This window comes from Pimephales promelas, chromosome 9, assembly GCF_988280905.1.
Source record: "Pimephales promelas chromosome 9, fPimPro1.hap1.1, whole genome shotgun sequence".
In the NCBI taxonomy this organism is placed as follows: Eukaryota; Metazoa; Chordata; class Actinopteri; order Cypriniformes; family Leuciscidae; genus Pimephales; species Pimephales promelas.
Window position 1 is genome coordinate 15,454,663 of NC_142777.1, and position 14,804 is coordinate 15,469,466.

At 38.0% G+C, this 14,804-nt stretch overlaps 2 protein-coding genes across 2 annotated transcripts in view; both read left to right on the plus strand.

The window, feature by feature from the left end:
* The window catches only part of atp7a (ATPase copper transporting alpha), a 30,090-nt gene extending 18,357 nt beyond the window's left edge, over positions 1-11,733 (plus strand). Inside the window, exons 14-23 of the mRNA XM_039648815.2 lie at positions 121-255; positions 694-888; positions 964-1,146; positions 2,810-3,020; positions 4,786-4,932; positions 5,194-5,336; positions 5,433-5,636; positions 6,937-7,054; positions 9,004-9,106; positions 10,317-11,733. Coding sequence (XP_039504749.2) covers positions 121-255; positions 694-888; positions 964-1,146; positions 2,810-3,020; positions 4,786-4,932; positions 5,194-5,336; positions 5,433-5,636; positions 6,937-7,054; positions 9,004-9,106; positions 10,317-10,590 — 1,713 coding nt within the window. The 3' untranslated portion in view covers positions 10,591-11,733. The remainder of the gene's footprint in view (positions 1-120; positions 256-693; positions 889-963; positions 1,147-2,809; positions 3,021-4,785; positions 4,933-5,193; positions 5,337-5,432; positions 5,637-6,936; positions 7,055-9,003; positions 9,107-10,316) is intronic.
* Positions 11,734-13,160: 1,427 nt separating this feature from the next.
* Positions 13,161-14,804, plus strand: sowahab (sosondowah ankyrin repeat domain family member Ab). Its single transcript, XM_039649182.2, has one exon. The coding sequence runs from the start codon at positions 13,292-13,294 to the stop codon at positions 14,666-14,668; it is 1,377 nt and encodes a 458-aa protein (XP_039505116.2). The 5' UTR covers positions 13,161-13,291; the 3' UTR covers positions 14,669-14,804.

Here is a 14,804-nt window from a genome sequence, read left to right on the forward strand (position 1 = left end):
TTAATATCAAGAGAAACAAATTCATTGACGTTTGACTGTTAGTGTGTGTGTCTGTGTTTAATTCAGTATACTGAAGCATCAGCTTTAACCTATATAAACTTTTCTGAACTTTCCAATCAGGCTCCCATCCAGCAGTTTGCAGATAAGATCAGCGGCTACTTTGTCCCGTTCATCGTTGGGGTCTCCTTCCTGACTCTCGTAGTCTGGATTCTGATCGGCTTTGTGAACTTTCCACTCGTGGAAAAGTATTTCCCTGTGAGTGAAGCCCGTCTCTGTACATTCTTCTATGGTTCCTCAAATTAAATTAATTTTTAATTACATTTTGTTTCTCTGAAGTCCACTTATAATATAAGACAAGGTTTCTTTAGGTTTCAATAAGCTTTGTTTTGTGAATATTAGAGTATATTTACATGGTACATTGAACTTCAACTAACCCTCAACCAAATCCTAGTCCTATCCTAAACCTATAGTAAGAACATGTAGTTGCTTACTTTTACTCAGTACTTAAATATATACTTGCACTGTAACAATGACATCTTAATTGAAACATTTCAGTAGAGCAAGAAAAACCCTGTTTTACGTGATGTGTCCATTTTAAAATATTCAGACTGGAGGGTTCAGGTCGTTTTAAACTAGGCCAGGTTTATACTTTCTCTTTGAACTCATTGAAATGGCGAATGTCTCTCTCTGCAGGGTTATGATAAAAGCATCTCAGAGGCAGAGGCCGTCATCCGCTTTGCCTTCCAGGCCTCCATCACTGTCCTGTGCATCGCCTGCCCCTGCTCGCTGGGTCTCGCCACCCCCACAGCGGTAATGGTGGGAACAGGGGTGGGAGCCCAGAATGGGATCCTCATCAAGGGAGGAGAGCCGTTAGAGATGGCACACAAGGTCAGAGATGCTCCAGGCTGGAGATTTTAAATGTTCTTGTGTGGAAATTATTTAAAAATCTGTCTGCGCTTTTAGATTCAGTCTGTGGTGTTTGATAAAACCGGCACCATTACATATGGAGCTCCCAAAGTGGTCCAGGTGAAGATGCTGGCAGAAGGGAATCGGATGCCACGCTCCAGACTGTTGGCGATCATTGGCACCGCTGAGAATAACAGTGAACATCCGCTGGGTTCTGCCATCACCAAATATTGCAAACAGGTTTGTTTGACTTACTGGTGTGTTGTTTCTTTACTTACAGCCTGTGGTAGGCGTTTATAAGTTACATGAAGTTAGACATTAAATTAAAATATAATAATATGCAGTAGTCGTACAGCATTATTTACGAAAACAGAAAAACCATGAATATTTTTAAAAAACATTTTTTTAATTTGTAAGTTAAGAAAATCATATAGCTATGTTTTTAAAACTATGACAAAGATCATTTTAATTTTCAAACTGTTGACATATTCATATAAACATGAACCTTACTGTTAATATTAAAATATTTCTTTTGTGAGGCTTTAAATCAGCACATTTTATTGATCTTTTTATTAAAATATTACAGGACATTTTAAGCCATAATTGTCATCACTGAAGTGTGTCTGCATTACATGTGAAACATACCAAAAGTTTATATATATATAAAAAAGTGAAAAAGTTATATATTTTTAATAGAGCCAGACCGATATATCGGCAGACCGATATTATCGGCCGATATTAGGCATTTTCCAAACTATCCGTATCGGCAGTTATAATGGCTGATAAATGAATATTTCAAAAATAAAATAAAAACGGACGAAACACGCTTCAACCATGTCATGAGTGTTGGAGTTGTATAGTTTGTCCACCAGAAGGCACTCTACACCGTTCCTGTTGTTGGCAACACTTGTTGAGTTGGTCACAAAACATACATTGCTTGAATAACAATTAAAAGATCACCCCCATCAGTTCTCTTTTCTCAAATAAGCATGACAAAATTTGTGACTATCATGTCCAGTTTAAAAATAAATAAATAAATAAAACATCGGCCGAAATATCGGATTTTAAAACCCAAAAATATTTGTATCGGTATCGGCCTTCCAAATCCTTTATCGGTCAGGCTCTAATTTTCAAACCGATTTACGCTATCCTTGAAATAGTCAGTCAGTAAGAGAAATAAATGTTTTAAGAAATGAATACTTTTTTCAGCAAGAATGCATTAAATTTGAAAAAAAAAAAAAGTTTAAAAGCGACAGTAAAGACATGTTACGAAATATTTCTATGTCAAATAATTGCTGTTCTTTTAATATTTCTATTCACAGTTTTCACAAAAATATGAAGCAGCACATCCACATTGTTTTCCACATTATTGATAATTATCATCATATTAGAATGATTTCTGATGGATCATGTGACACTGAAGACTGCAAAATTCAGCTTTGTAAATTACATTTACATTTATTCATTTAGCTGATGCTTTTATCCAAAGCGACTTCCAATTGCTATATATGTCAGAGGTCGCACGCCTCTGAAGCAACTAGGGGTTTAGTGTCTTGCTCAGGGACACATTGGTGTATCACAGTGGATTCGAACCCGGGTCTCTCACACCAAAGGCATGCGTCTTATGCATTACATTTGACAATATATTAAAAGAAAAAAGAAAAACAGCTCTTTTAAATTGTAATATTTCACAATGACATTTTGGTGTGCGTAAGAGACTTCCTTCAAAAACATTTAAAAATCTTACCAGCCCCAAACACCTGCTCTCAGTGCCTTATTGTTCAGTAGCCTACAGCTTGTTTCAGGGTATTTACATTGAGTGTAAACGGTTCTCGTATTGATTCTCTGAATTGCACGAGTCTGTATTTGGCATTTGGATTCACAATGGCTCTTCTGTGTTCAGGACTTGGGAACGGAGTCTCTTGGCACCTGTACAGATTTTCAAGCTGTGCCAGGTTGTGGGATCAGGTGTCTGGTCAGCAACACAGAGAACTTGCTGAAGAGAGAGGACAGTGACAGTGAGGAGAACCAGCGTAATGCTGTCCTGATTCAGATCAGCGATACCAGAGCCCACAGCGATGAACAGCCGCTCATCATGGACCCACAGCCACTCGGTGAGTGTCACGTGACAGTAGGGATGCTCATAATTAGCTGGTTAACCATCGACCGATCGTAAGAATCAGTTCAATGGTTTAAAAAGTAATGCAAGTAACTTTTCAAGATATTTTAAAACATTTGCTGCATGATACATCTACTAGGGGTGGCACGGTTCACGAAACCGACGGTTCGGTTTGTATTACGGTTTTAGGGTCACGGTTTTCGGTTCTGTACGGTTCTTGTTATTTTTTTCTTTTAATCTTTAACACTCCAGAAATGTACTTCAGCATGTGATATATAGCTTAATTATCCACACTTTAGGATACAGTATAAAAAAAATGATATTCATGCAATCATGCACAAACTGAATTTGACTCTTTGACTTTAAGCACATTTTGGGACTATCTCAGAGGAAAGCTAGGTGAGATTTTGACACAGCAAGAGAGAAGACATTGACATGCTTTTCCTTTATTTGGCAAAAAAAGGAGAATGTGTATCACTATGTCTACAAGAACTTGTGCATTTTTTATCACACAAATCTTATTTACACAAAGAAATTAACTTGCATTTATCAACTGCCAACTTTTGTAGCTCTTACAAAAATTCTATCTTTTAAAAGAAAAAAAAGAGTAGCTCTTAAAACACTGTCTTTTATGAATAAGTCAATATACATGAAACCTCATTGCCTATAATTAGGCTATAGCAATAGCAAAGGCCATAAACATAAAGTGAAACATAAGTTCAACCTCAACACAAAACACAGTATCAACAATGCTTCTATTCCCAGAGAGTGAGGGTACGTTTTTTTCACTTGAAATTAAAGTGCAGGATTTGGAAACGTATGATTGAAGCTCTTATCTAAACATAAAGTGCCACTGTAGCGTTATATTAAAATATCATAACATGAAATCCCATGTTCCCACACACTGGACTTATACCATAGACTTACGACGCTGGCGCATCCTCTCCAACTCCCTCATCTCTCCCACTTGCCATTTCTCCGCGTGCCGTGACCTGCAGCGGTCCATACTCCACTTTTACTGGCTTGTTTACCAACTTGAACCGGCGCTGCACAGAGCGATCTGTAATGACATCAAATACCGCGAAAGTGATTGAAAAGCATATGGAGCCGTTGCTCTCGCGCTAGTGTGATGTTATTCACCGGTCGCTCTGTGCAGCGCCGGTCCAAGTCGAACAAGCTTATGTCGCGCGAAAAGAAAACACACGTCACATACGGGCACGAGGCTACATTGCGCATGCGTCGAACCGTGAGACTCACACACGCTCCGAACCGGGACAAGCGAACCGAACGGTTCGGGTGTTTTTTCATGTACCGTGCCACCCCTAACATCTACATATGTCAGCTTGTGAGAGCCCCTATTATGCTATTTAACAGGTTCCTAATTTTGTTTTGGAGGTGTCCTACAAAAGTTTGGCATCCAAGACCAAAAAACACCAACATTTTCTTATAATATACATTGCAGACAGCACCACTTTTCTCACAGTGTCTGGTACGGTTGGATAAGGACTCGGTCGTTCCTTTCTGAGAGCCTACTCCACAATACATGGAAGCTAATATCTTAAAAAGCACAATAGGGGCACTTTAAAGGAATCGTTCACCCAAAAATAAAAAAAAATTGTCATTTACTCACCATTGTGTTTCTAACCCAAACCTGTATGGTGTTGTATGACACAGGATGTGGACTGAAGCTCTCAAGTTTAATTGCAAGAGTGTCATGCTTGGCTTTGAATGGTCTGGTAAGGGTATTTTGTCTGTTTCAGCTCTAGTACAGACGTCCACGTACACGGTGCTGATCGGGAACAGAGAGTGGATGAGGAGGAACGCGCTGCATGTGCGAGCAGATGTTGATGAAGCCATGATGGAGCATGAGAAGAGAGGACGCACTGCAGTGCTGGTGGCTGTGGACAGTGAGGGAGACCGGTTATTTTTGTCGCTGGAGCAGGCACATGCTGTAGTTTTCACAGGCTGTGACCTAATTTAAAGGCTGTTAGTTGTTTTATGCCTTCCATTTACAACCGTAAATATGTCAACACAAGAGAAACAAATGTTTCTTGTGCCATTTAATGCGGTTTTTAATTGGAATGGAAGTTCATTACATGAAATTGTTAATAACTGAATATAAATACATAATAAAGCAACTGTCAAATCCTGTTTTGTTTTATTCTCAGATGAGCTTTGTGCCATGGTGGCCATAGCGGACACCGTGAAGCCTGAGGCTGAGCTGGCTGTCTGCACACTTACAGCAATGGGGCTGGAGGTCGTGCTGATGACTGGGGACAACAGCAAAACAGCTCGAGCTATCGCTGCTCAAGTAAAGGACACTTTCATATTCCCCTGAATAATAATTGTCCACATGCAGCAGTGAATTTTAGCTGCTGAGCTTGTGCTGTTTTTTTTTTTGTTACAGGTGGGCATCAAGAAGGTGTTTGCAGAGGTCTTGCCATCTCACAAGGTGGCGAAAGTGAAGCAGCTCCAGCAGGCGGGAAAACGCGTGGCCATGGTGGGCGACGGAGTGAATGACTCCCCCGCACTGGCCATGGCAGACATTGGCATTGCAATTGGCACGGGCACAGATGTTGCTATTGAGGCGGCTGACGTGGTGCTTATCAGGGTATGGACACTGTAATGGCCTGATTAGATGTTGAAATTAACATGTTAACATAACATTAAATTGGTTACACTTTACAATAAGGCTCATTAGTTAACATTAGTTAATTAGTTGGTTAACATTAATAATGAACTGCACTTATACAGCATTTATTCATCTTTGTTAATGTTAATTTCAACATTTACATGAACAATTATATTTCAACTAACATGAACAAACTTTTTTTTTTTGCTAACTAACGTTAACGTAGATTAACAAATACAGGAACAAATGTATTGCTCATGGTTAGTTCATGTTGGTTAATACATTAAAGTAGGGGTGTAACGGTACATGTATTCGTATTGAACCGTTTCGGTTCGAGGCTTCCGGTTCGGTACGCATACAAACCGAACGATTGCTTGGACCATTTTTCCTGCCGGCAAAATTCGTGCTGACGCGGCCAACACAACATCAAATGGCAAGCGTAATGAAAGCAGAACGAAACTGCGCTACTCGTTATGTGCTTCACAGATCGTTTATCAGTTCGGACCAGCAACATCTGTGCAGCGCGAGCCGATCTCGATCAAGCAACACTGTTACCACACCGCGCTAAGAGATCCGGTAAAGAAAAGATTTGAATTCGCCACTGAGGTAATAACATCGCTGCGAGATCTAGTGAGAAGCATTCACATTTCTCCGTTATTAACCGTAGATCTCTATTAGATCAAACAGCGCTGTCATGGAAACCAGGAGAAACATTGTGCCGTGAATGAACTAGTAATACTTTACGTCCACAGACCAGCAACATTCACCATGGATTTAATATAGTAAGTTAACACTGACTGGAACCAGTTTGGCTGGAATGGTGAAATGCTTTCAAGTACTTCACACATCTTTTTCCAGCACTTCAAAATTCAAATATTATATAAATAAATATATATTTAAATGTTATTTTTAATGTGATGACCAAAACATTATTTGTTCATCCTTCAAAGAGGAGCCCCATTTATGAACCTGAAAGTTTCAAGATCTAGGAAAACTGACACTTATTTAAAAAAAAATTTCTTTAAACAAATAGGAAATTTCTCTGGCATTTCTTTCTTTTTGCTGTATCGAAAACGTACCGAACCGTGACTTTAAAACCGAGGTACGTACCGAACCGTGATTTTTGTGTACCGTTACACCCCTATTGTAAAGTGTTACCATTTATATTGTTTGTTACCTATATTGCTCAGATGAGTATAACATCTTGGTTGGCCCTGGATTTGTGTGCATTCAACTGAAGGCTTTGTGATTCATTTTGGCAAAACTTTGTTTTAAACAGAATGATCTTCTTGATGTTGTTGCGAGTATCGACCTTTCTAAGAAGACTGTAAAAAGAATCAGAATCAACTTTGTATTTGCACTAATCTACAATCTTGTGGGGATTCCCATTGCTGCAGGTAAGAGCAACTAAACCAAACAAGACTACTAGATAAAACAAGTATTTCGGTATTGTTGGCACTTTTCTCAAATTGGTTACAAAATAGGGCCTGAAACGCTCATTAAATCATTTCAGCAAATAGTTTTTAGCATTTTATGTTAATCTTCAGAAAATGTTGATTGTGGTAGCCCTCAAACCGTATTCACTTTATAGCCCTTAATCCTGTAATTGTGGACAAATGTGGGCACAGAGGACTCAGGTGTGATCCTTATTTTTATTTATTATAAATGTTATATCACTGTCTTCGATAAAGTTTTGTCTATCCATTTATGGTGTTTTCTTTTATTTTTGGGGTATTTTTGAATTTATTTACTTCAAAAGTACCATATTTTCTATGTAAATTATTTCTATGTAAATTAATTATTATGTAGTTTTATTTTTTTTGACTACATTAAAATATCATTCCAATAAGTTCTTAGAGCTAAAAATTAATGATGAAGTGACTTTACTGTCACCTGGTGTCTTATTTTGGCTTATTTTAGAATGCTTTAAATTAGTTTTTCCCATTGATTTCTATGGGTGCCCATTTTTAGCCATTTGTGGCAAAGTAGCCAAGTCTTGTACCGCTCAGATCAAGGGAAGTATTTTTTTAAAAATAAATCAAAACTATTTTGCCCAAATTTGTCCAGAATACGGTTTTAGGTTTAAATTAAAAAATGTAATTAGCCATTTTTGTTTTACACTACTGTTCAAAAGTTTGGGGTCTGTAAGCGTTTTAAATAGCTTCTGCTCACTTGATCAAAAAATACAGTAAAAACAGTAATAGGTGAAATATTATTATACATTTAAAATGACTGTTTTCTATTTTAAGTTAGTTTTTAAATGTAATTAATTCCTGTGATCAAAGCTGAATTTTCAGCATCATTCATAAATTTAGAAATCTTTCTAAAATGATGATTTGATGCTCAAGAAACATTTCTGATTATTATCATCAGTTTGGAAAACACTTTTTGTGTGTGGAAACGATTCTTTGATGAATAGAATGTATTTATTTGGAATAGAAATATTTTGTAACATTATACCGTATGCCTATACTGTCACCTTTGATAAAATTTTCATGCGAATAAAAGTATTTATTCCTTTCTTTAAAAAATAAAATAAAATCTTACTGACCACAATTTTTTTGAACGGTTGCATACCTGAGATATACACCACCACCCAAGTTAGCACAATTTGGGGCATGTTTAATAAGTTTAAAATCATGATTTGTGCAATTAATTTTCCTGCAGTAAACAATATTGTACAAGTGTTAGTTTGTAGACATTTGATGTGTTTAAAACTAGCTACTTTTCATTGTAGGTAAATATCATGTTAGATAATAGTTAATCAAACATACTAAAACCTTATAAAATTGTCTTGAATGTTCTTCGAGGTGGAGGTCGATGGACGGGGCAAATGTATGGACTTTTTGTATCTAATGGACAAAATAAGCTTGCACAATTTACATAAGAGCGCGCCCGGAGACGAGCGAAAAATATACATAGAGCATCAGCTTATGTTTCTGCTCTGACAGCCGCAAGACTCCACCGAACACTGTAATTGTGTTAGAAATCAGGAATGGTGAGAGAACATTGTGTGTTTTTCGTCTCCCAAACCCAAACTCGGGTCTTTCGCTGACACAGTTTAAATCCCGGTTGTCTAGCGCACTTCCCATAATGTTTACGCTTTAGGTCAGTAGGAGGAAAGTAGATGGTCTTTTGTGTGAGTTTGAACACATTGGACCACATGAGCGTTTACACTACGAAAGCAATGCGTTTTCAACTACCTCTGAAAGTGCTTGAAAGTGGACGAGCTCAAGACGTGTTAGACCCCGTTTACACATGTACCTGTTACACTCGATTAACCAAAACGCATCTTAATGGCAGGTGTCTGAGTGTTTGTGATTGACTGAGTTGCTGTTGTTTGCAGGTGTGTTTATGCCTGTGGGTTTGGTGCTGCAGCCCTGGATGGGCTCTGCTGCTATGGCTGCCTCATCAGTGTCCGTAGTGCTGTCCTCACTTCTACTAAAATGGTAAACCTCTCAGATATTAACATCAGACTGTAAACTAGTTTTATTTAATTTTCTAACTGGGTTGATGCGATTTTAAGGCAAGACACTACAGGCAAAAACTTTAGAGATTTTGTGCTATTTGGCTTTTTATAACTACTTGTTTTATACTAGCAGAAAGAAAACTTCCAAAATACACTTAAGTATTTATTTATTTATTTTTTTTTTATTATGTGTGCATATAGTGTTCAATGACTCAACTTCGGTAGCCCTTGCAGTTTTATTCCCATCTATATTCTGAATCCGAAGGCTCCAGTTTTATGGAGTTATAAGAAGGGATATACAAAATTCCCTCTGTAAAAACCTTTAACTCTAGTATGTAAAAAGAATAAAACAAAGTTTTAACCTGACTTTACTCCATGTTCAGATTTCTGTTCTGGAAATGTTTGCAAACTAGAGCATATTGATTAAGACAATGCCTCATTTGCATATTCAAAAACATAACATTTCACAAAACTTGTAATACAAACAATGTTTGAGATTCTTAATGCAATCAGTCAACTGGTTAAGTATGGTGATGTCTGTATTTTTATTTTATTTTCCCTAATTTCACTTGGGGTGTCTATTTTTTTTTTTTTTTAGAGAGGGTAGGGTATTAGGAGGGAAGGTATTTTAGAGAGGAACTATAATGCTTTTTTTAGATTTTCAATCTCCTCTAGTGTGTAATCTTGCTGTTTGAGCATGAAAAGGGTCTGCAAAGTTAGAAAAAAGTTTTTCTCTTTATCAGTGCGCACTGTTTCTGAACTCCCTGAAACGCCTCGATTGTGGTCTTGAGTTTTCTTCCAGGAACGAACACGTCACTCTATTCCTCATTTAAATAATTCCAGCTCAAGACACATGAAAAATAAAGAGAATATTGAGTTAGTAGTGTTAAAACTGGCAGTTATGGTTAGAGGAGTGACATTTTCTTAAATACACTTGAAGCGGCTGACCGATCACAACACACTGATCCAGCCGACCAATCAGAGCGCACTATGCTATTTTGAAGGAGGGGCTTCATAGAGACAGAAACTAAAGAGAGCGTTACTGACAGACAGGCAAGAGAGGTGCTGCAACAATGTGACAAAACAACGTTTTAAATATTCAAGCATGTAAAACAAAATCAAGACTTTGTAAAAAGGTGTAACAAAAGTCCTCTTTAAGATAATAAGACACTAATTTCCTGTTTCTCCAGTTACACTAAACCCACTGCTGAGAAGCTGGAAAGACGACTGGGAGAGGTGAGAAAGCAAGGCAGCCTATCAGATGTCAGCGTTCACATCGGCATGGGAGAGCTGCGTCGGTCCTCGCCCAAACTCAGCCTGCTCGACCGCATCGTCAACTACAGCCGGGCCTCCATCAACTCGCTCCGCTCCGACAAACACTCCATGAACAGCATGGCCCTCAGCGAGCCCGACAAGCACTCTCTGCTGGTGGGAGACGCTCACTGCGAGGAGGAGATGGTTTGAGCGTCTCACTCTGGGGCCTTGCTGTACCTCAGTGCCTGTAGACGAGCAGGATCTGTGTCAAAGCCCAAATTCAATGGCCTCACGAGGGTCCCTCAAGAATATGAACACAATTGTGCTCTCACTGTGATGATTGTCCGGCCAGTTGCATCACTATTGTAGAGGCTTTCTGACGGTCTCTGTTTACATCGGGTTTGATGTTCTCGCTGGCAAATTTACGATGACAATCCATATAAGTAAAATCAACTACACCGCTGATTGGCTTCAAAAAGTTTAAAGTCCATTTTATTTTTGTGGAAATGACCGTTTTAGAGTGATTTATTGTGTTTTAAGGTAATGATTAATGGGATATTTATTACATCATTTATTTATAGTATTTTATGTACTTTTTGTCGGACATGAAGGAATGTGAAGATTTCTTTAAAAAGCGAACAAACGAATTCTACTTTTCTAAGGCCGTTTTGGCTGCACATAGTATCATAGACTGCGTTTCGAGATGCAGAACATTCCAAAGAAAACACAATCAGGAACTATGGGGCCACAAATTAGTAACCAAGAAAATGCTAAACCATTATAAGCCTCTGTAAGATGTTCAGCATATTCATTTTTAATGTTTAGCAAACTGTTTGTATCACTTCAGCTGCCTTTGCTATATTTAAATGTGCACTTGCTCATGTCAAATTTAGCTTATAAATGTATTGTTTTTTTTACTGGTTTCACTTTATTTTAAAACCCAGTGGTCCGTGTGAACCGAGACTGACATTTAACGAGCGGAGCACGTTTGTATGCAGCCGTAGCCCTTGATGGATACATACACATGAAACGTCTCTGCACAACCTGAATCAGGTTACTGAAATAGATTGCTGACTGTTTGAAATATTTGGAAAATTATCCAAAATATAGAAAAAGTTATCCAGTGGAAGTTTTGTTACTGTCTTATTTGAGGTCAATTTAAGTGATGCAGTGTTCAAACGAAACAAGTGCACTCATTAGTAAGTAATGATTAGTTGTTGCTTGTTTTGGCAAAATGTGTCCAAGTTGGAGTGACGGTGTAAACATCCTGAAATTTATGCTGTTGATTGTTGTCCTGGACAGTTCTTATTGTAGTTTTGCATCATATTCTTCAAATAAACAGCCACTTTTCAATTAGGTAGCATTCATCCAAATCCCCTTTCCAGTGCGTGAGAAGATTGTTGATTTAGATACAGATGTGCACTTTCCCACGGAAGATAAGCTTTTTGTCAACCAGATGGTAATTTTGTGTTCATTTTACTTGCATAAACGTTTATGTTTGAAAACAAATTATGATAAACTACTTGAAGCTCCTTTTTCATCAATAGTTTTCTACAAAGTTAAATGTTGACTTTCTTTTTCAAACCCTATTTTAGACTATTTGGTCTTTGAACTTTTGCTTTACAAACACATGAAGACAAAATTTGTACAACTGGTCTAGGTCTGAATAATGTATACTTGTTGAATTAAAAAACAAACATCATTTTTTTAATTAGTGAAGATGGATGAGCTACAAAAATGTACTTGTTCACGTATCAGCATCTTTATTCTGATGAATGTAACAAAGAATTCAAGGACTGAAATTTGTCTAAAGAAACTGGAGAGAAGCTGCATGCCATTTCTGACTGATATGATTTTGACTGACTTTGATTTTGTATTTCTAAATTGCTCATGTTCACTTTAAAAAAAATGACTTGTGTGAGCTCTGCTTCATACATCTACACATTTGAGGAGACCAAAACTAAATTTAAAGTGTCGCTAATGGTACCGCACCTTTAGATTTATTTATTTTTTTTACAAATATTTCAGAATAATATATTTATTTATTTATTTATTTTTTTTACAAAGGAAACAGACCACCAGTCATGTGCAGCTTTTCCCAAAAGCAATCGAAACAGAAGCAGCACTGTGTTACAGTAGTGGTTTGAATGAGAAAATCACACGGTAAGTCCGCCTCTCTCCAATCCTCAATATGAAAGTTTTTTCACAGCAGCATTGTCTTTAACATTTTCCTACTTTTTAAAAAAGAATAGTAAAAAATTATTGTTTTTTAAAAAGTTTTATTTTTACATTTTAAATGTGTTATGCTAACCTTTTCAACATATCTTTGGTTGGCCTGGCTGTTATGGAGATCAACCAACCTACCAGCATTTTTTTTGTAAAATTTTTGTAAAACCAGTGTCCCATCATGAAAATCAACCTCGAAATTTGTGCTGCTTTTGATTCCAGTATTTTACAAAGGTATTAATTGTGCTTTTTCTTTCTTTTACATTTTAAATTAGAAGCAATTTAATGTTGATTATGTAGAGGCCTTAAAATGAATAGGCTAGATAAATAAACAAACAGAATAAAACCTAATTTCTCGAATTTTATTTTCCAACCAATTTAGCATTAAACATAAACATAACATTTAGCACTAAAACCTACCTAAAATAGTACCAGAGTAATTAAAATTAACTAAACATAAGATGACCTACAAACAACGATATTCTCCCTCCCTGCGCATGCAAGACGCAGATGCGCGTGAACACTGCTACCCTCCGCCGTGCACGCGCCGCATCCTTCACTCATCGCGCGCTCGTGTGGTCTTGGAGAAGAGAAGGATAACCGGAAACAGCAGGTTGTTGTTGTTGTTGAAGAAACATCTCACATAATAATACTAAAAAAAAAATAAAAATACAGCGGCAGGGAAATGGCTTTGACTCAAGATATGATCTTAAACTTTTTAATGGAGCACGGGGGAAAAGTGAAAAACTCGGAGCTTGTGAGCAAGTTTAAAGGACTTATAAACTCCAGCGACCCCGCGGAAAAGAAACAAAACAGAGACCTTTTCAAACGACTGGTCAACAACGTCGCCGTGGTTAAACAAGTCGATGATGTAAAGTACGTGGCTGTGAAGAAAAAGTACCAAGGACTCACAGGTGAAAAAAATACACTGAATAACAGTTTATTTGAATTAATATCGCCATGTAGTAGTAGAAGTAAACCCGCGCTTGATTCCAGTGAAATAGTGAATGTGGATATTATTAATAACAATTACTGTCATTGCTCCATCCAAACTTTGAGTAATAGCCGGTCAAGTGGAAATGATGCTGAGATACCTGACTGTGATTCAATCGAGTCTTTGACAGCAAGAGTGCTCAGTGTGACAAGTGATGCTGGAAGTGGCCAAACAGGATCCGTTTTCGCTCTTGTGGCCATAAAATCTCCACCAAATCCACGATGTGAGTTGCAAAATGATGAAAGGGGAAAACCATGCCTCAAAACGCAAACATCTGATGCCAAACGACCATCTTCTACAGCTGAGAGGACCATGAAAGTCAAGGCAAATGCGTATCAGAGCTGTATTGTGGCTGGAGAAGGTTTTCCATACAGGTCTCTGAGAGTCAAACGAAAGGAGCTGGAGGCACAGGGTTTGCCACAACTGCGAGGGAGTAGCAAAATCACCAAACCGGGTGGTAATGAGGCTAAAGACTCAGATGGAATTCCTTTGGGGTCAGTGAAGCATCAGTGGCTTGTGAAATCAGCAACAGGAGGCTGGCGTCAGATCCACAGCCTCCTACTGCAAGACCCTCAGCTGGCAGAGAAGAGGAATTTCATGTCTGGATTCACAATCCTGCATTGGGCTGCTAAAAGCGGAAACGGTGAAATGGTGTGTAAAGTCATTGATCTTTCAAGACAGAGTGGTGCAGGGATCGATGTTAATGCCAAGTCTTATGACGGGTATACACCTCTCCACATTGCCGCCATTCACAGCCGTGAACGTGTGTGTTCACTGCTGGTGTGTGAATATGGTGCCAGCACTAGCATACGGGATAACAGTGGGAAGAAACCCTACCATTATCTAAGTCAAGATGTGTCTACTGAAATCAGAAAGATGCTCGGAGACCCTCGCTGTCTGCGGCAGGATGCTCGAAGCGATTTAAAGGAACATCAAAACCCGTCAGACCTCCATAAAGGATTCAACACTCTGAGTAAACTATTTCAACCCCACGTCGCCGGACATAAAGAGAAATCCAGACGTCGGCCGAGCTTTCATTTCGTTAGAGAGAAAGAACATTGCACTTAATTGTTTTTAACCTAATTGCACTTAGTTGTTACAATGGAAACACCTCACAAAAATTAGACTTGTGTAACTTTAGTGTGTTTAATACGTGTTGTTAATTTAATTGGTAATTATTATACAGTGGCAGCTGTGCACTCTA

Bases quoted from the DNA above. Each gene is read 5' to 3' on its own strand.
- sowahab (XM_039649182.2), top strand. From the start codon at position 13,292: ATGGCTTTGACTCAAGATATGATCTTAAACTTTTTAATGGAGCACGGG.